This window comes from Monodelphis domestica, chromosome 5 (genome assembly GCF_027887165.1).
Source record: "Monodelphis domestica isolate mMonDom1 chromosome 5, mMonDom1.pri, whole genome shotgun sequence".
Lineage (NCBI taxonomy): Eukaryota > Metazoa > Chordata > Mammalia > Didelphimorphia > Didelphidae > Monodelphis > Monodelphis domestica.
Window position 1 is genome coordinate 286,736,502 of NC_077231.1, and position 12,626 is coordinate 286,749,127.

The window sequence follows — 12,626 nt, forward strand, 5'->3', positions numbered from 1 at the left end:
GCGGGTGAATTCCAATTTTAATTTATGCATATATTTGGGTGGAGGGAGGAAGAAGAGTGCTAAGAAAAGGGAACCTCATTTAGGATGCATAATTGCTCTTTATGGACACAGACTTGGAGATTCTATAAATCTTCAAACTCAAAGTCCTTTACCAGTTCTTAGCCTTTGTAATAACAGACCTCATTTTCATAGCATAGATAATCTAGTATTATGAAATAAAAAAAAAACAACAGATCTGAAATGCTCCAGTTAGGACACAAGTTTAAGTTGGGCCAAATCTGTGGTTCTCAAAACTTTTGGCTCTTAGGACCACTTTACACTGTTAAAAATATCAAGGCCACCAAAGAGTTTTTTGTTTTTGTGGGTTAAAGTTATTGATATTTACAGTATGAGAAATTAAAACATCTTAATATTATTCTGAAAAAAATTATGATCTTGTAGCCTGTTTGAAAGCATCTTGGGTACCACCAGGATTCCCCAGACTATATTTTGAGAATTTCTGGATTATAAGGGATCTACAGTCCACACCAACTTTGAGATTCTATGAATTTAAGTACTGAGAAAGAAAAGATGTTTTTCCATGAATAAAGATTTATGGATGGAATTGTTTTCTTTTTTGAGATACTCATAATTTTCATTTTTCCCTTTAAGATCATAGGATCAAAGATTTAAATAGAAAGAGATTGTGGAGGTCAATCAAGTAGGTCAATTTCTTCATTTTACAAATTAGGAAACTGACCAAATGAGGAAATTAAGTCACAAAGAGATGAAGAGAATTGTGTCAGGATCATACAGCTAGTAAGTGTCTGAGACAGGTCCTCTTGACTTTAATTCCAGATCTATATCCCAGTTTGAGGGATAGTTCCATTTCACACTGCATCCAATAAATAGCTTTGCTTTAGAAAGTTGAGTTGTATCTATAAATATCTTTGTAATTTTGTTTGAATCAGAAAACACATTTTTAAATTTAGTAACACAACCTACACTTCATATCAGGATCATGAGACAAACTCAAGTTGGAGGTGAATTATTATATTTCATTCTTGGGGATTTGCTTCTTCAGAATATTGGTATTAAAGATTTTGCTTTCTTTTTCTCTTCTAATTTCCTGATGTTACTCACTTATACAAAGCAAATATTCATAGTTTTGATAACTAAGAATGCCAGTAATGGTATGGCACAGTGGAAAGAGCTCTAAACCCAAAGGGACTTAAGTTCAAATTCCATTTCTGACGTTTACTACACCTGTGGGACTCTACCTCTCTAGACATCAGTTTCTTCATCTGTAAAATGGGAGTGAGGGAAGAAGGGAGTAGACTAGAAGGCCTTCTGGGTTCTTTCCAGCTCTATATCTACAACCATAAGAAAAAGATTCAGGCCATTTTATAGATAATCTTCTGAGACAGAACAATAAGCTATTGAGTGTGGGTGATCCATCATTCTGTACATACACTGATTAATTCTTCAATAAAATGCCCATTTCTCAGGCACAATATAGATTCAAACTACTCCCTTGTGGTTCTCTGCATCACTGAGTGAATGCATCATGCATGACAGGAAAAAAGAGCCAAGCAGGTGGATATGGGCTGCCATTCCATTATTTTTTTCTTTGAAGAATTCCTTGAACTTCCTTGCTAAATGCCAGAGTCCACCAAAACAAACTCAGAAATATGGCTCCTGGTGATGTAATACAATGATGCACTCAAATATAATTACAGAAATTCAAATATATTAGGAGACCTCAAACAAAGGTGTGAAGGGAGAGAACAACTGAAAGAGCATAGGTCTGTTTTTCCTCTCAATGAGCAAAAGTGCCAGATGGAACAAGACATAGAAGATCTGAATCTCAATCATCTTCAGTTCCTACATACTTCTTTGAGCTCTGATGGATCCTAGGGACCCCTTTTCATATTAATGTTTTTAAATGGGGAGGGGGGGTGCATAAGATTTTCAAGAAAGCCAGTTATATTAAAAGTCAGTTATCGCTTTTTTTTAAACCAAGTTCATAGAACCCAGGTTAAGAACATCTGGTCTAGAATCTCCTCTTCATCATGATTATTTGCATTTAACCTTTGTTTCTATTCTAAGCACTTGGCATAGTAACCAGCATATAGCAGGTGCTCAATAAATGTTTGTTGATGACTTAAGTTGGTCTCTTCATTTTGTTTTAACTGATAATGCCAGTAACAGGACAGCCTTAGCTGGTCTTCCTAGCTTTCTTGGTCATTTGGTAGACTCTACCATGTTAGTTTTGACTTCATTGTGTCTTATATGGCTTCTTGGCGAAGTAGGAAGAAGAAACCATTACATAGTAGTGTGATTCCTCTCTAGTTTAAGTGTGAAGCCCTTTCAAGAAAAGTCTTTTTTATCCTAATCACCCTGATGAGATAGTAGTCTGCTTGAGCCCTCAAAGCTTTTTTTTATTATAAAGATAATCCATTTTACCAATTACATGCAATAACAATCTTCCACAGGAGTTCTCCAAAATTATACAATTCAAGCCATCTCCCGTCTTCCCTTCTCTTACTACTCCTGGAGCTGGCAACTAATTTGATCCCCCAGATCTTTTTCACACAAATTACTGCCCAGGTCCATTTCTCCTTGAACTTGTGAAACATAGAACTTCACATTAATCCCTGTTAAATTTCATCTTATTTGATCCAGTCCATCAGGCTGATCTGTATAGTCTCGTTAGCTGTAAAATTAGTATGATAGAAAAAATAATATCTTCTTTCAAGCTTTCATAATCTATGTGTCTATAATATATAATAATAAATCTATGTATCTATATAGATTGTGTGTACTGTGCTGTGTTAGGCTGGGCATTTCTGCACACCGGAACTACCTGATTTCCTTGTGAATGTCTAACATACCCCTTCATGGCTAGTTTATGGGTGGTACACTCAAAGTCTTTCCTAAACATCTTTACATTCTTTGTGCCAAGCATTTTGCTAAGCCCTGATAATACAAAGAAAGGCAAAAGATAATCTGTGCCCTCAAGGAATTTACAGTCTAAATAGGAGAGATTATAACTATGTATGAACTAGCAATATATACAGGTGAAATAGGAAATCCTTGTCTTGATCTTTGAGGATTCTAAATGCCTACATGGTCTCCATGTTGCTACTCTAACCTATAGCTGAAGGGCAAATAGCCTAGAAGATGAGCTGGATGAAAGCTGAAAAAAATAATTCCTTAAAAAAAACAGATTTGGGCAAGTCAAATCTAATAACTCAAGAAGATATCAAGAAGCAATAAGATAAAGTCAAAAGAATGAAAAGAAGAAAATGTGAAATCTTTAATTGGAAAAACAACTGACCTGGAAAATAGATTGGGGAGAGATATTTTAAGGGTAAAGAAAATAAAGAAGAAAATCAAATTAACAATATAAAAAAAAAGTAAATGCACCAACAAGATGAAATTAAAGCAGTTATCAGGGGTTATTTTGCCTAGTTGTATGTCAATAAATTTTATAATCTTGATGAAATGGATAAATATTTACAAAAATATAAGTTGCCCAGGTTTACAACAGAGACAAATATAATAAAGAAATTTTATATTAGAAAAAGAAATTGAACAAGCTATCAGTAAACTCCTTAAGTAAAAATCCCCAGGACCAGATAGAATCATAAGTTAATTCTACCAAACATTTAAAGACAAATTAATTCCTCTATCATATAAACTATTTGGGAAAATAGTTGATGGGAAAGAGTTCTACCAAATTCCTTTTGCAATACAAATATGGTATTTATACTGAAAACTGGAAGAGAAAAAACAGAAAAAGAAAGTTATATACCAACTTCCCTAATGAATTTGGATGCAAATATTTTATGTAAAATACTAACAAGTAAATTACAGCAATAAATCACAAATATCTCACGTTATGACCAAATGAGATTCATACCAAGAATGCATGGGCTAGTTCAACATTAGGAAAACAATCAGCATAATTGACCATACCAATAATAAAAAAAAACACCACCACCATATTATCTTAAAAGATACAGAAAAAAGATTTTGACAAAATAATACTCATTGCTATTAAAAACAAACACTAGAAAGGATAGGAGTAAATGGAGCTTTCCTTAAAATAAGTAGTATTTATCTAAAACCATCAACAAGCACTATTTGTACTGAAAATAAGCTAGAAGTCTTCCCAATAAGATCAGAGGTGAAGTAAAGTTGTCTATTGTCACCACTATTATTAAAAATCATACTAAAAATATTGGGTATAACAATAAATCAAGAGAAAGAAATTGAAAGAATAAAAATAAGCAATGAGGAAACAAAACTATGACTCTTTGCAGATATGATGGTATACTTAGAGTATCCTAGAAAATCAACTTAAAAATTAGTTGGAATAATTAACAACTTAAGCAAAGTTGTGGGACATAAACCAAATACAAAGAAATCATCAGTATTTCTATATATTACCTAGGGAACCAATGGAAAAAAAAAATGTGAAGGAAGGTGACCTAGCCATAGCATATCTCAAACTGTACTATAAATTAATAATTATCAAAATAATCTGGTACTTTCTAAAAAACAGAATGGCAGATCAGTTACACAAACAACAGATTAGATATATAATACACTGTAATAAATTACTGTACTGATCTAGTATTTGATAAACCCAAAGAACTTAGCTTTGGAGACATGAATTTATTATTTGACAAAAACTGCTGTGAAAACTGGAAAGCACTTTGGTAGAAATTAGGCATAAGTCAATGTTTCACAACATAGACCAAGACAAGGTTAAAATGAGTACATGATTTAAATATAAAGGGTGATATCAGCAAATTAGGGGAATGTGGAAAACTTACCTTTCAGATCTTTGTTTCAGGGGAGAATTTATGACCAAATAAGAGATAGAGAGGATCACAGGGTATAAAATGGATAATTGTGATTACATTAAAGATGATTTTGCACAAACAAAACAATGCATCCAAGATTAGAAAGAAAGCAGAAAATGAGGTGGGGGGAGGCAGGTGGAGGAGGGAAGAATTTATAGTAAATTGCTCTGATAAAGGCTGCATTTCTCAATTATATAGAAAAATTGAGTTAAATTCATAAGAATATGAATCATTCCCCAATTGATAAATGATCAAAAGATATAAGCAAGAAGTTTTCAGAAAAAGTAATCAAAACTATATGAAAACTTCTCTAAATCACTGTTGATTAGAGGAATGAGGTACCAATTCATACCTATTAGATTGACTAATAAGAGAAAAGGAAAATGATAAATGTTGAAGAATATGTGGAAAAATTGGTACACTAATGCACTGTTAATTGAGTTGTGAACTCATTCAACCATTCTATAAAGCAATTTGGAACCATGCCTAAAGAGGTATAAAGCTTTGCATACCCTTTGATCCAGTAATACCACTAACTAGGTCTGTATCCCAAAGAGATCAGAGAAAAAAAGAAAAAGACCTATTTGTATAAAAATATTTATAGTAGCTTTTTTGTGGTGGCAAAAAATAGGAAATTGAGGGGATGTCCATCAGCTGGGGAATGGCTGAACAATTTGTGGTATCTAATGGTGATGAAATAAGAAATGATGAGTATTATGCTTTTAGAAAAATCTGGAAACTTACATGAACAAAATGAATTGAGCAGAATCGGGAGAATTTTGTATACAACAGTAATTCTGTACCAAGTTATTCTGATCAATACAATGATTAAAGAAAATTCCAAAAGATTTATGATGAAAATATTCTCCTCTTCCAGAGAAAACACTCATGGTGTCTGAATGCAGATTGAAACATAATTTTCTCACTTTCTTTTTTTTGTATGTATGAGTTCACATGTATCAATGATTTCACATTTCTTTCCTTCAAAATGGGTAGGGAAAAGGGGAAAGGAGAGAATTTGAAAATATCTTAAAGGGATGTTAAAATAAGTAATGATTTCTAAGGAAAATATTAAATAAAGACAAAATGAGGGTTGGGGGTTACTATGGATTTCATTTATCCATGATATCCTTTCCTCCCTTTAGAATATTTAATTGAAAGTTTCACGTAGAAACAAATCCCTCATATACTCTGTGGCTAACATGCAGGAAGGGAAGCAAGGAGGAGCCTTTTTCCTTTTCCAGCCCTTGGCCCTTGAAACCATTTCTGGGTTTGCCCTCTCTCTGTCCTGCAACCCCCAACCTGATAAAAGATAGGACATGAATCAGCAGCAAACAGCACTGTGGTCAAAAACTGTAAAGAGCATTAGAACATGACAGAGAAGGGGTCATGCATGCAAGGCTCCCCCTCTTTCTGGCTTTGGATGAAGAGCTCCCACCTTTCATACTACTAACTTGACTATTGGAGAAGCAAAGAGGGAGCCTCAAGAGGCACTAGAGATTCTCTAGTCCACTTCTATCAAACCCTCCCCACACACCCCATCTTTGTTATTAACCATTAATTAAATGAACTGAGACTCATTCCAACTGAAATTTGGACATCATCAGTAGAGTCTAAGTCAGGGTTAACCTGATCTTAACCTGGTTCCATGAACGAACTTTAAAAAATATATTTTTTGGATAACTGTTCTGCTTTTACCTGATCTGGAATCCAAGTTTAACAACATCATCAGCAGTCTTTCTTTCCTAATGACCCATCTCAACTGCCTCCCCTTGATTTCACTCAGTAAATCAATAGCTAAGAATTGGACTCATTGATTAATATTAGGTTATTCCCTCTCTAAAAGAAATTTAGATACATCATTTAACAAAGTCAAAATGGCCATTTGCTTCCCATTGCAAGCTGATGCTTTATGGAAAAGGTTACATGGGGTTCAGACAACGCCCAGAAAGTCAAGAGTGTCTGTGGTCTTCCAGAAGGAAGGTGAATGCTTGGCTATCCACTGAGCAAAGGGAAGTCAGCAGGAAACTTGCTTAAAGAGCTGCTGACATGACTAGTATGAAGGGAAAACCCAATGAGGTGGACTGCCTGGGAGTCCCAGATCACTCCAGAGTCATGGCGGACATTGAAAGAGCCATGCCTTGAGTCTACTTTAGTCCTGTGAGTCCTAGACTTTTCAGCAGCTCTCTTGTTCCCAATATGGATAGAATAAATCTCCATAACTCAGCTGTTTGCTATAAGGCTATAGTGAAATGGTGATACACTGATTTCAGGGGTCTGTTTAAAATTAATGTACAAATTGCCAGCAGCATCTATAAAGAGATTTAAATATTTATGATTTCTTTAAAGTTTAAAGTCTCTGTCTTATTTGATTATAACAGCTACTTTGATCTCTAATGGGATTCAATGAATCAACTATTGCCTACTAAATGTGTCCTAAATTTAAATGTATTAGCCTCATTCTATGATTTTCCCCTATAACTGACTCATAGCCCAGGGGGAAACCCAAAAGAAGGAGTATAGAGAGGCTGAACAGGATTTCCCAAACCAGAAAGAGTAGGATAACTATAAGGACAAAAAAAAATACTTTTAGCCTCGTATATACATGCCAAAGAAAAACGTCCTTGGGCAGGCTAGCAGGTTGAAAAGTAGCCTTCCCAAAAGGCAGAAGGTGTGAGGGAGGCAATTAATTGCTGTGGATTTCCCTAGCTTGTTGAAGTCTCATTTCATGCTTGAGATACACAATCACCCATAAGCTTGTAACTGTTCATCATTCTAATTAACTATCAGATCAGATTGTTGAGTTTTCTTCCCCAGATTTTAGTAATGAATGAGTTGAATGTTTATAATTAAATTAAGATACTTAATAGACATAGCACTTGTTATACCAACTTTATAATGCTTAAAAAGAAAGATTATTTCCTATTACATTTCCAACAGATTCTATTCTCTTCCTGATCAATCGCATGGATTCCCTAACACCATTAGAATTCTAATTTCATTCAGTTAATATATATATTTTTTTGCTTAAGAAAAATCAGTGAAATCAAAGAGTTGACAGATCCACCTGAGTTAATAACTATTTCCTATGACAATTTATTTCTCTCAAATTCAATAATTACTATATTGGAATCTGGAGGCAAAACCCCACAGAGCAAACAACTTGCCATTTACAATCCTACATTAAAAAGCCATTGAAATATGGTCCCAAGGATACAAGTGACCATCAAATACCATCTAGTTCAATCTCCTGATTCTAGAATTCTACTTGATTCTGGCTCATGATGGATTTGACTCAATTGAGAAAGGATTTATTAAGTGTCTACTGTGTGCCAAGCCCAAAGCTAGGTACTAGGGATGTGAAAGAAAAACAAATTTCAGTGCCCTCAGGGAGTTTATGTTCAATTGGGGAAAGCAAACTGTGCATAAAAATGTTATTACACATATATACAAACACACAGTTATACATATACACACACATAGTTTTATATATATGTTATATATACACACAGAGAGTTATGTGTGTGTGTGTGTGCGTGTGTAATAATTTTGATGAAAAGGAACTTGCAAATGGAAGGATCAGACAGGCCTTTCTTAAGAGACAGAATTTAGTTGAGTTTTAAGGGAAGTTAGAGATTCCTTGGGCCAGAGGTTGAAGAGAATTAAAAGGTATTTAGGAATATTTGCCTGTCCAAAGACAGAGATTGGAAACCACTTCTCCTATGCAGAGAAGAGTAAATAAGATGGTGGGTGAGGGAGCAAGAGTAATGGTAACCAGTCTAGAAAGACCTCAGAAGGCTTTAAATACTAGAGAAATTTGCCTTTTTTTCCTAATATCAGTGGGGATCCATGAAGAATTCTTGAGCAAAAGAGCCATGTGGTCAGTCCTATATTTTAGGAATATCAATCTGGCACCTGAGTAAAGGATGGACTGGAAAAAGGACTACAGGAGGTTACTTTCATGGTACTACTCAGAGAGAGGTGCTAAGGACCTGGATTAGGATGGCTGTGATTTTGGTGTGAGTAGACAGATGGGAGAGGAATTGAGGAATTGGTTGGTCCGTTCAGGTCTAATATCTATAACTACATATAGCCTGCCTCTTCAAGACCTCTGCCCAACAGCCTCCTTTTCTTCATATGCCCTCAAAGGAATCTTCCTGCCCTCCAAGAGAGTGCAAGTCAACCATGGCAACTTCCCATGGAATTGTGTTGCTTTTCAATATTGGATTCTAATAGGGAGAGGATCACTAGACAACATTATTGACCTAAGATTTAGTTTATGGAAAGAGACATAAATAATATGTTCAGCTTTAAACATAGAGCAATCACTTCCACAATAACTTTCCCCACTGCAGGTTGGCATAAAGAATTAAATGGGAATTTGGGGAGTTTCGTTGAAGCTGAAGATGATATGAAAAGGCCAGAAACTGACACAAAAAAAAGTTTAGAAATTCAGAAATGCACAAAATGCACATATAGTATTGTATAATGTCAACATATTTTATCTTTTAATGCTATAAATGTACATGATTTCTTTTTTAAAGTTGAAATGTTTTTTAATGTATAATATAATATTATAGAATATTATAATAATATATGATATAATCAAAATTATTCATTTAACATCTTATAATATTCTCTATCTCTTGTTTGGTCATAAATTCTTCCCTTCTCCAAAGATCTGTCAGGGAAAATTTTATGACCAAACAAAAGAAAGAGCATTCTAAGATATTAAGCGAATAATTTTTATTACGTTAAATTAAAAAGCTTTTGTATAAACAAAACTAATGTGACCAAGATAAGAAGGGAAACAACAAACTGGGAGGAAATTTTTATAACAAATTCCTCTGATAAAGGTTTAATTTCTCAAATATCTAGAGAACTAAGTCAAATTTATAAGAATAAAAGCTGTTTCCCAACTGACAAATGGTCAAAGGATATGAACAAGCAATTTTCAGATGAAGAAATCAAAGCTATCAATAATCATATTAAAATATGTTCTAAATCACTCTTGATTAGAGAAATGCAAATTTAAATAATGCAAAGATACCACCTCATACCTATCAGATTGACCAGTATGACAGCAAAGGTAAATGATAAATGTTGGAGAAGATGTGGCAAAATTGTGACACCAATGCATTGTTGATGGAGTTGTGAATTTATCCAACCATTCTGGAAGGCAATTTGGAATTATGCCCAAAGGACTATCAAACTGAGCATACCCTTTGATCCTGTAATATTACAACTGGATCTAGATCCCAAAGGGATGATGAACAAGGGAGGGAAAGAACCTAGTACAAAAAATATTATAGTAGCTCTTTTGTGGTGGCAAAGAATTGGAAATTGAGGCGATGTCCGTCCATTGGGGAATGGCTGAACAAGTTGTGGTACATGTTGGTAATGGAATACTATTATGCTAAAAGAAATGAGAAGCAAGATGATTTCAGAAAAAGCTGTAAAGATGTGCATAAACTGAAGCAGAGCAAAATAAGCTGAACCAGGAGAACCTTATACATAGTAACAGCAATATTGTATAATGATCAACTGTTCAACTGTGAAAACGTGGCTGCTCTCAGTAATGTAATGATCTCGGACAATCCTGAAAGACTTATGATGAGGAATGCTCTCCCCCTCCAGAGAAAGAGCTGTTGGGATCATAAGGAGGCAGAATAAAGCATACTATCTTTCACATTTTTTTAATGTGTGCTCTTACAACAATGACCAATATGGAAGTGTATTTTGCATAATAATAAAAATTAAAAAACTTTAAAGAAATAAATAAAGGTAAAATAACTAAAAAGTTAAAGTTTACACAAAGAATGCAGAAGCCAACAAATGACACATAGAATCTAGAAATGTAGAGTTTTCTTAACGTGGAACTATATATTTATATAAAGCCTATGATATTTATATAAAGCCTATGACACCCAGATTTTACAATAAGGTGCTGTAAGGGCTCCAGGGGAGGGAGGGAGGGAGGGGGGGAGGGAGAGAGGGAGAGAGAGAGAGAGAGAGAGAGAGAGAGAGAGAGAGAGAGAGAGAGAGAGAGAGAGAGAGAGATCACTCTGTATAAATGGTCAAAAAAATTTTAATGGATTTTCCAGATTGTGGGAGCACCATAGCTCTAATCCCCATGATGTGCAATGCCTGAATTGTATGTGTGTGTATATATTTATATAGGTATGTGTATTATATATATATGTGTGTGTGTGTATAAGAACAAAGATCTCAGTCAACCTTGTTCCTTTTTTCTATTAAGTTTCCTTTTGTTTATTTTAAAATTTTAATTAGCAATTTAATTTAAAGAGACTTCAAAGTTTCTCTAAAATGTATAGACATTATAGAAACCATTTTCAAAAGTGATTCAGAAAGGATAAGTATTTCCAAGATTCTATCATTGTGGAAATCCCTCAGACTGTAAGGATTAGCTGAATGAATGACAGCATATGAATGTAATGGAATACTCTTGTGCCATAAGAAATGGGGAAAGGGGTAATTTCTTAGAAACTTGGGAAGACTTGTATAAAACGAGGCAGAATAAGAGCAGAACCAGGAAAACAATTGATACAATAAAATAACTCCATAAAAAAAAGAACAATTTTTGAAAGATTTAAGAACTCTGACCAACAAATGATCACCCCTGATTCCAGAAGGCTAGTGATAAGGAATGACACACCTCCTAACTGAGAGGGAAAGACTCAAACAAGCAGAATGAAAAACAGGGTTATGAATGAGGTGAAAAAGAGAATTTGTTTTGCAAGACTGTACAATCTGTTAAAAGAATTATTTTTTCTTTTTTTTAATGGGATGGGTCAAGAAGATGGAAGAGAGAAAGGATAAATCATGTTAATTAAAAATAAACAAAAAGAAAACTAATTTTCTTTTAAAGGAAGCTAGTTTAACTGAGATCTTTTCTTTTTCTTTTTCTTTTTTTTTTTTACTCACAGATAAGTCAACCAAAATCCCTCAATTCTCCCATTCATCACACAGTTCCTCTTTTGGAGATAAGATCATGCCAACAAAGAGTTCCTGGCTTTTAACTGGTGAGGAACAGCATAGAGTAACAAAGGAAGTGCTTGACTTGGAGTCAGGAAAATCTGAGTTTGAATTCCATTTCAGACACTTACTAGCTGTATAAATGAGCCTTGACAAATCCTCTCTTAGGTCTCAGTTTCTTCATCTGTAAAATGAGGGAGTTGGATGGGACGATGTCAAAGGTCCCTTCCAGATCTAAATCTATGGTTTTATGATGCAAATAAAGCTGAATTCTTACCATGATCTTCCAGTTCATATGTGGACAGTGGATTTGAAGTTTCCCCTTGGTTTGGCTCCTGTCCTGCAGAGCTCTGAGAGGCGACTGGCTGAGAATAAGTCAGGGAAAGCTCTGCCAGCATCTCTTCTTCATTTGGCTCAGATTCAGTCAGGTGTCCTGAAGCCTGTTCATCAGATTCCTTAGGGGAACATGATGGTGTTTAATTAGCAACTAATTTAAAATAAAACAACAAGGTTTATAAGGCCAAACTTTTTTTTTCTGGTCTTGAAAACTACTTAGAAAGAAACAGATAGGGGACAGCTGGGTAGTTCAGTGGATTGAGAGCCAGGCCTAGAGATGGGAGGTCCTAGGTTAAAATCTGGCCTCAAGTCACTTCCCAGCTGGGTGACCCTGGGCAAGTCACAACCCTCATTGCCTAGCCCTTACTGCTCTTCTGCCTTGGAACCAATATACAGTATTGATTCCAAGATGGAAGGTGAGGAAGGGAGGAAGGAAGGGAG

At 34.8% G+C, this 12,626-nt stretch overlaps 1 protein-coding gene across 15 annotated transcripts in view; it reads right to left on the reverse strand.

Annotated features, from left to right (window-relative positions):
* The window catches only part of NEK11 (NIMA related kinase 11), a 388,343-nt gene that overhangs the window by 214,947 nt on the left and 160,770 nt on the right, over positions 1-12,626 (reverse strand). For all 15 annotated transcript variants that reach the window (XR_001625257.2, XM_056800246.1, XM_056800248.1 and 12 more), the window contains one exon: positions 12,127-12,304. Coding sequence is in view for 14 of the 15 variants with exons in the window: in XM_056800246.1 (XP_056656224.1) it covers positions 12,127-12,304 (178 nt within the window). In the remaining variant the exon portion in view is untranslated. The remainder of the gene's footprint in view (positions 1-12,126; positions 12,305-12,626) is intronic.